We start from the raw sequence: 9,783 nt of genomic DNA, 5'->3' as shown, positions 1-9,783 counted from the left end.
TATCTAGTCGGGAGTGGTGCTGACTGAAAACAGATGATTTGGAGCGATTCGCGCGCCATATGTTGGTCATTCTAAGGACTTATTGAACTACCCTCGTAAATTCTTAAAAAGTTATCGTAGAATACGCGATAAACTTCGGTGCATGATCTGGTACTCCCGGGTCGTCAACTTACCATTTGGAATTGTTTCCGTTATTCACAAAATTGAAGTTTTTTAAATTTCTCGTGTAATACGTAATAAAGTACCTAATGCTTGATTGGGTTCACCTGGGTCGTCGACTTACAATTGTTAGTTATTTTGGCTCAATTTCAACCTAATCACGTTTGACCGTGGGCAAAGCATGGTAGAGGGGCCATTAGCCATGCTTGGCCCATTGTTCATAACGATAGGACAAACGCAGGTCGACCGTGGTTAAACATGACCCAATCTTGATCCACGCTCACTCCACCCTTAACCCACGGTTAACCCACGCTCAACCCATGATTAACCCACGCTCATCATACGGTTGACCCATGCTTATGCCATTGTTGAGCCATGGTTCACCCATGAACCTTTTCTACGCGGGCGGGATATAACGAAATATGATCCAAGGTATCAAATCTACCGCCCTTAAATATTAAAAATTCTCATAGTGAGAAAATATAAAAACCTAATTAGAGTTTTAGAATACCATCTAATAGCAAACATATAATTGTTATAAAATCTTTTTAATTGTCCGCAGATTTTTTTGGGACATTGGACGTTTATAATACAACAACAAGTCTGACATTCATCGTTCTTAAAAAGTTCCATCGACTTCTTTTAATTCTTATGCCCCCTATTTCGGTTCAATTATTAAAATGGTCGACAAAATAACAATGAAATTATTAGGAAATTTCCAATTCTATATTTATTTAGAATTTTGAACTCTAGTTTGGATATAGAATAAATATGTAGATTTTCGAAGGTAACACTTTATATTATATATTTAATATAATACACATAATGTGTGAAATACACATCACGCGGAGCAACGTCAACTGGACGCAGAGATGCATAGGCAAAATGGATGCTCCGTGATATTTGAACGTAAATGACTCAGTAGACAAGTGATGTTAGAACTTGCAGGCGTATGCATGCATGTTTTATAATGTCCAGATATTACGAAATAATATCTGAAGATTATAAGAATCTAAAATCTTGAAATTATGTTTATTAATATATTCATATATTAGGAAAAGATTATAGACTATACGCGATATAATACTTTTCGTTACGGATATAAGTAGATACGTAGAAAATACTTCCTGTCCTAAGCCTGGAAAAAGTTTGAAAATAAAATTATAAAATAAAATTAATGCAATGCACATTAAGCCATCTTTTTATTTGATGAAAAATATATTCTGATTGATAATTTGAATAAGAGTAATTACAAACATATCCTTAAGAACCTATAAAAAACAAGAATTACAAAAATGAATTTTTTATTTTCAAACGCAATGAATAAGACAATTAACAATAAATATAACATAATTTTGAAATCTCTACAACTCGGATTAATTTGTACTTTATTCCCTAAGCACTAGAAAATTGTGATGGAATTTACTTCACACGTAGAGGTTAAAAGCTTTTCATATTTTTACATTTTCATTTAGGGGTTAAATCTACTATTTAAAGATTCTTTTTGGTAATCTGAACAACATTCTATTGAAGTAGACTGGGAAAATATGGCCCCTCCCGCATAACACATTTTTTATTATTGCTTGCGATGAGCATGATAACTCCGGGAACGATTGTCTGCAATTCAAAATCCAAAAGTACAAGTATTAGACTTGCTACAGATCTGATGGTTCCGGAAAATTAGGGAATGTCAGGGTAAACATGATAGAGTTCAGGCATTTTCGATAAAGTGAAATTACTTGCATTATTATCATTAAAAATCGCAACTATTTAGTTGCAAATTAATCTATGCTTGTTAGGGATTCAGATTATTTGGTTGAAAATCCTTTTTATTTCGCTGAATTCAACTATTTTTTGAATAAAATTAAAATCCTTTTTGATTAAAATATCAAATATCACCTTTTTCGTTAAAAAATTATCTATCTTCTTTGGTTATTAATTCCATTACATAGTTGAAAGTGAAACAACTTTGTGTAAAATTAATTAATTTTGTTGATGACTGATCATCTTAGTTGATAAACATTTTTTCCAACATTTAATTATTTTCTTGAAAATTAAGATTTTTATTTGACAATTAATTGTTTTAAGTGGAAATTTAAGTCGTAAATATATGGTGCAGAATTTATCTTTTTAAGATGAAAATTTAAATATCTGGTTGAAAATTCCTGTATTTAATTGAAAATTCGAATTTTCTTGGAGATTATTTAATCTTCTAGGTGACTCATTTATTTTTTAGTTTAAAATTGCTTTAAAAATTCAAATATTTTATTGAAAATGCATGTATCTTGTGTAAAAATCATCTTTTTGGTTGAAAATAAGTTTTTTCTAATTTACAATTCATTTCTTTAACTGAAAATGTTACTGTTGCAATTTTTTGTCGGAAATTGATCTCTGTAAATATAAATTTAATCTTTTTTGTTAAAAAATATACTATTTCGTTGAAAATTTAATTTCATTTTATTAAAAATTCATTTTTTTACTGAAAATTTAACTATTCTATTTTTAGTAGAAAATCTATCTGCTTTAGGTGAAAATTCGTCTTTTTTGTTAGAAGCGTACTCTCAATTGTTGAAAATTGATCTTTTCGGTTACAAATTAATTTCTTTGCTAGAAAATTAAACTATATTGCTGAAAATTTCTTTATTATGTTTTTTTTGTTAACATTTTATTTTCCTAACTGAAAATTTAACTATTTTATGTTTGGTTTGAAATTTATCTTTTCAGTTAAAAATGCATGTAATAATTATAATTTTTTAATAATTAATCATTTTATTTGAAAATTGACTCGATCTGTTTCAATTTTTGTGCAAAAGTTATATTATTCTTTGATAGAAGCGTAATCTTTTTCGTTAAAAAATTATTTGTTTTGTAGGAAATTCAAGAGTTCCATTTTTTTAACAACTCATTATTTATCTGGTCGAAAAATAAATTTCCACTTAAAACAATCAATTGTCAATTAGAAATCTTAATTTTCAACAAAGTAATTAAATTTTGAAAAGAATTTTTATCCAGTCTAAAATGTGTAAATAGTCATCAACCAAATAAATTAATTTTTAACAAAGTAGTTTCACTTTCAACTATGTAATGGAATTATTAAACAAAGAAGATAATTTTTTAACGAAAGCGTGATATTTGATATTTTGATCAAAAAAAATTTTTAATTTTATTCAGAAAATAGTTTAATTCAGCAAAATAATTGAGGACCTGCATTGCAGTGACGTCACGGCCATCCGAAGGCCAAGTCTATTGTCGGGAAAAGTAAACAAAAAATTTCGAAGGGTTCAATATCATCGAAAGAGGTAACCGTTCTCGCCCCCGCTCCCATTGCTGCCATTAGGACTCATATCACCGCTGCTTCCGATTTCATAGCTTAAATTTTGAAATTTACTTGTTTAAAGCTTCAAAAGAGGCCCTAAATATTATTATTCTGACCTAAAAATTGGAATCATCTCAAAAGCATCCCCTTAAACATATCAAATACTACACTGAAGTTAAGCTCATTTTATACTGATAGTTTGTCATGCAAATGACTTAGTCGTTTTTTTTTTTGTTAGCACGAACCTGCATTTGCTCCAGTACAAATCGCCTGATATATTTCCGACGTTTTTTCCAGGATATTTGAGATTTTATTTTATTTGTTCAGAAATAAAAGAATTGTGCAGCTAATCCAATTTCATAGCGCAGCCGTTGATAATAGGTCCACCATAGATACAACCTTTTTTGTGCACTATAAAATTATGAACATTTTTTCACATCAGCATATTCCACCTAAAATCAACAGTTCTCGAGTAATTTTAAAAAACGTGTTATTTTTTAACACTTTCCAGAATTTCGGAACTTTGCCGTACACGTATGTTTGGCGACTTTTTACAATATCTTTATAAAGCCATTACCAACGAATCTGTGAAAAAAATGCTGTTTTTACGATTTTTTTTGAGTGATATTTGTTCCCCGTTGACTATAAAATTATGAAAATTTTTTCACATCACCATATTCGACCGAAAATCAACAGTTCTCGAGTAATTTTAAAAAACATGTTATTGTTTAACACTTTCCAGAATTTCGGAACTTTGCCGTACACGTATGTTTGGGGACTTTTTACAATATCTTTATTAAGCCATTGCCAACGCATCTGTGAAAAAAATGCTACTTTTACGATTTTTTTTCTCAAATCGTTCATTGACTGAACTAATAGGGAAAGAAGGCTCATGGGGGAAAGGTCCCTGGCACTGATCCGAGTCCGCAACTCGAGAAATTTCCCCTGTGGATTTTGACCATAGCCTGCAACTTCGCGGTCGCGGGTCGCGCACCGTTAAGGATTTCGCACAAAAAAATACGTGAGCAGTATGCTGGATACGGCTCACGTACGAGCCGTCTGTGCACACACAGAGTCGGCCAACCAATCGCGTGCGATCTGTCGTGATGCTGCAACGCGGGCTGGATACGTACCGTTCACCTATCGGACCGCCGCCCGAAAAGCAGATGTTTGCGACGTTGTCAATATTAAGTATTTTCACTTCAATACACAGCTAACTTCACTTCGTAGATAGCTGAAGGTAAACCAAGGGACTAAATGCATGGGATTCAGTTAATTTTTGCCCCATTTTGCTCATTTCTTCGTAAAATCTAATTTTTTCTATTAAGTGTAGTTGAAAAATAGTTTTTATTTATTAATTACGTATTCTGTAGTCTTCTGCTCGTAAAACTTGTATACTATGTAATTATAATAACAAATACATTTTCTTTGGAAAGCAGCAGATGACAAAAATCTCGAAACCGTGAGATTTTAGGCGGGTGATTCCAATTACTATTAGAAAAATCTGTGTAAACTACTGAATGAATATAGCTAAAATTAAGGTTCTTGGTTTAGAAAATACAGAAGACAAAATTTGTGAAATATTTAAATGTTTGATTGTTTACATTCTCATCTTAATAAGAAGGTTCTGTTTTTATGCCGGATAACTTATACAAAACTAGTCGAATTGTATTATGTTTTGGCACGCGCACTTTTTAGGACCAAATAGAAAGATCAAGTACGTTAACCAGCTGTTTTGAATAAAAATTAAAGAAGTTGGAGCATTTTCAAACTTTCTGAGACCATTTTATAAATTAAAAAATGCTATGTGTGGCTATTCGTAGTACTCGAACACTAAAAATTTAACCTTGCCACGTTTTTTGATGAAAAAAATTGTCAGACTTACAGCAGTTTCAAAATAAAAAAGGTAATAAAAATAAATATTTTGGGTCAAGCAACTCACTATATAAAAAAGGGAAGAGAAGGAAACCGTTTCTTTTTGAAAACCCTACAAGATTTGATGACAACTTTTCAAATTTTCTTGAAAACTCGAAAACTCAAAAATAAAATTTTGGATTGCACAATAAATAATGAATAATAAAAGATTTCATTTTGCGTCAAACTATGCAAAATACGAAAAAAGATAAATGAACTAAATTGTGCACCCAAGAAATATCTACAAATTTTTCATGACCTAATTTTTTATAGAATACGTAGTTTTGGTCTTATTCGTAGAAAACAGTTAAAATTTTGTTTAAATTAAAAGTTTGGACAACAGGCACGAGCTAAGAAAGAAGAAGGTACATTTAGCTGATAATTCAACACACATATATAGAGGGAAAAATTTTACTTAAAATTTTTCCCCATACTAATTCTTTAACTTTAAAGAATTCTTTAGTTTATTGGCTCATATCAGTTATTCACACACACAAAAAATAAATTTCGCTACTAGCAATTTGAATTACCCGCCCAAAAGTTCACAATTTCAAGAGTTTTGTCATCTACTGCTCTCCAAACTTAATGCATTTCATATTATTATAACATATTGTACACTCTTTACCTGTAGAAAATTACAAAATAAGTAAATAGAAGGTCTAATTTATTATTAAAAGGAAATATTTAACTCAAAACCCCTTTTTTATGTAAGAAATTAAAGAATAATAATAGTTTCTTTTTCTTCACTAATTTTTTAGAATAAAAAAATTTTCAAGATACGAATTTAGAATATCTGAAAGTTGTTCTGCGTTGTTCTAGGTATGCAAAACAATTATTGCCCGACACATTTTTTACTCAGACCTATATTTTTAAATGAGATACTAGTTTCTTTTTCATCAGAATAATTTTTATAATGCGAAAATTTTTCAAAATAATAATTTTGAAAATCTGAAGGTTGTGTTGAGTTGTGCTAGGCGTGCAAAATAATTATTGTCTCACCCACCTTCATCAGAATGATTTTTAAAACACAACAATTTTTCAAAAGGAGAATTTCAAAAATCTGAAAGTTGTTCTGCGTTTTTCACGCCTAGTAGAACTTTGCACAACGCTCAGATTTTTGAAATTTGCATTTTCAAAATTATTGGATTTCAAAAATTATTTTGATGAAAAAGAAACTAGTATTTATTTTAAAAATATTGACCTGAGTACAAAGTATGTAGGGCTATAATTGTTTTTCACGCATAGCACAATCCAACAAAATGTTCAGATTTTGGAAATTTGCATTTTAAAAATTCTTTTTTGTAATGTCACAAAAAATGGCGTTTCTGGCCCGAAAAACTTTTTTTGGCATATTGTCTCCAATTTTAATTTTGTTAAAAAAAATTTGCGACACGATGGACCACTTTTTGAGGTACACCTTTTTAGGAAAGGGTCACTAACAGCATTATGCTGATTAACTTTTGGTTGTGGGTTGTGTGTTTATTTCAAAATTTCAATGTTTTTAAACTCAGAAAAATTGTCATGTTTTGGTTAAAAAATTATATAAAATTTTTCTTAAGTTCAATTTGTGAATTTTTCAATTCTTACAATACAAAAGAATACAAAATTTAAAAAAAGTTCTCCCCTTTCATCTGAATGCTAGGAATACCGAATTTGACCCCCGACTAGTCAATAGAAATGCTAAAACTTTAAACAATTTCCTCTTCCAATTCACAAAAAAATTGAAAACCAAAATATTTTCTCTTCCTACTTAATAAAAAAGATTTTTAAAAAATGAACACTACTGAATTCCGAAAAAAAAAATAAAAATCACAGACGCCTGTTTTTTAAATACCAAGAATTCTCAATGTTTTCTAGGTTTACTTTTGAAAAATTTTAGGGCTACTTCAAAAATAAAAGTCCATTAAATCCAATTTAAATCCAAGACATTATACTTGCCATGGACAAATTAAGTAACAATTTCTTTTACAATTATAAATTAATGCAAATGTAAAGGGCTTTTCAAGAAATATTCAATTCTGAATTATTCTCATTAATATTATTACCAAGTTTCTGGGAATTCTGGAATCATTATAATCCTAACGAGAGATTGACCACTCGATGTATGAGTTAATATTTTATATTTAACGTGATTTCAAATATTGTAAAAAGTTTTAAAAAGATTTAAAACATTTAGCTAAGACTTCTATACTACATTTCGAGAGTTATTAATCCCCCCTGGGGAAAGTTTCGGATACGAATTCATTTTGAGCCAATCAGAACTATTCCGATATCTGTATCCGAGCCAATGCTAATCAGTCCAAACCAATATGAAAAAACTTTTGAGTATCGTTTGTTGAAAAACACTTGAAACTTAATCCGACCCAATCCGATTCTACCCGAGACTTCTATCTGAATTAATCTGAACGAATCCAAAGTAAATTTCCAATGCTAATGAATCAGAATCAATCCAGGCCCAGATTGATTTTCAATCCGAATGAGCCAGTGTTCAAATTGATTCTGATTCAATCAGGTCCAATATTCTGTTGAGATCAATCCAGATCCGGATTGATTCTGCTTCAATCTGATTGAAAATTTACTTCGAATTCGTTCAGATTCATTCGGATAGAAGTGTCGGATAGAATCGGATTGTTTCGGATAAATTTTTTAACGCATTTTTCAACAATCGAAATTTTAAAAAAATTCGGATGGATTCGCATTGGTTCCGATACAGATCTCGGAATGATTCTGATTGGCAATGACGGCAATGCAAAAAAAATAACAGTAATACAGAAATTAATATACTTCAACTTCAGTTTATCGAAAGTTCCCAGACTTATTCAGGTTTCCCCTAACCAGTTTTAAATTCCCTGAATGTCCCTAGCTTTCTGGGATCTCATGATGAAAATGTAAAAATAAAAAATGGCCATTTTTAATAAAAGTTAAAAGAAGAACTGAAATTTCGTCGCCTCCAACTCTATAAAATTCACAAAAATAAAAAATTAATTTTTCTGTGCAAACCGGATCTTAGTTGAAATATCACTGAAATGCCTTTCCCTCTATAAAGAACGTTCTTGTCACTGTTGAGTGTAAATCAAAGTTTATATTTAGTAAAAAAAATATAATTATTTATAAGCTTGTTTATGAAGTATCCATATAATTATTAATTTTTACTTATGTTTATTCACTTTTTTTATTTTTCTGAAAATATAATTTTTAGTTGTAGGGCCTCTTTTTGAGGAGCGGCCTTAATTATTCTAAACAAAAAATTCGAAAAAGTAGCATAACAAGTTTTAAATTAATAAATTCTGTATATTTAAAAATGGTATTATAATAAAAAACATGTTCGTTTTTTACATGTAGGTACTATGCCACAGAAGATTTAGTATTGTCAGTATCTATAGCCTTCAAGATTGGTGAATCAACGGCGAGGAACATCTTTAAAGAATTAGCAGACGTTTTATTTCGAGTCCTTACACCCACAAACCTGCAGATGCCACATGAACATCGGTGGGCAGCAATATGCAACGACTTTTTGAGCGAATGGAATTTTCCTCATTGTCCAGGCGCTTTCGATGGAAAGCATTTTGAAATAAAAGCGCCACCGAATTCAGGATCTTTATTTCATAATTATAAGGAAAAATTTAGCATTGTTCTATTAGCCGTATGCGACGCTAAGTACAAATTTCCCCTAGTTCACGTTGAAGAAATGTGAAGAAATAACGACGCCGGAATATTCTCTGATAGCCCTATAGGTCAGTCTTTAAGAAGAGGAGAGCTACGTTTACCTCGAGGAACAACTGCACTGCCGGGAAGTGTAGACAGAACACTGCCAATTTTTCTGGGTGATGGTGGTTTTCCAATATTGCCAAATATGATGGTACCTTATGGCGGTGAAAATTTAGACGAGTCCAAACGAATCTTCAAATATCGCCTGTCAACAGCACGAAGAACAATCGAAAATGCTTTCGGCATTTTAACAGCTCGTTGGAGAATCTTCAGAAGGCCATCAGATTTGGAAGTGAACAGTGTCGATATGATAATTTTGGCGACAATATGTCTACACAATTTCCTACGAAGTAAAGACGAAACCAAAATCCACCGGTAGTATTTTACTGTCCCCCCAGGTTTGTTGACTGGGAACAGAACGGTGTTTTCCGGCCTGGCCAATGGCCGTGGCAATATGAATATGTGCGTTATGTGGGAAATGAGTAAGAAGTTTTATTTTTTTACATTGCATGGAAGATGATTTTAACTGGTATTCCACTCTTTTCCCTTGAAATAAATTCGTATCCAAAGAAGTGTCTGTTCGGGTGTGGTATTGTGTGCTAAGATTTTCCCTATAGGCGTGGAACGCCAGTTTGTCCTATTTACGAGTGTCGGGTGTGAGTGTCGCAAATCGCGTTATTAATTTT

The 9,783-nt window shown here is 31.2% G+C and overlaps 1 protein-coding gene across 1 annotated transcript in view; it reads left to right on the top strand.

Annotated features, from left to right (window-relative positions):
• LOC117169709 overlaps positions 1-9,476 on the top strand; it is a 47,301-nt gene extending 37,825 nt beyond the window's left edge. The window contains exons 2-3 of the mRNA XM_033356208.1: positions 8,732-9,046; positions 9,116-9,476. Of these exons, the coding sequence (XP_033212099.1) occupies positions 8,732-9,046; positions 9,116-9,476 (676 nt within the window). The remainder of the gene's footprint in view (positions 1-8,731; positions 9,047-9,115) is intronic.
• The last annotated feature ends 307 nt before the right edge of the window (positions 9,477-9,783 follow it).

This window comes from Belonocnema kinseyi, chromosome 3, assembly GCF_010883055.1.
Source record: "Belonocnema kinseyi isolate 2016_QV_RU_SX_M_011 chromosome 3, B_treatae_v1, whole genome shotgun sequence".
Classification (NCBI taxonomy): Eukaryota; Metazoa; Arthropoda; class Insecta; order Hymenoptera; family Cynipidae; genus Belonocnema; species Belonocnema kinseyi.
The sequence above is the reverse complement of the archived record's forward strand: the minus strand, read 5'-3'. Positions and strand labels throughout refer to the sequence as shown.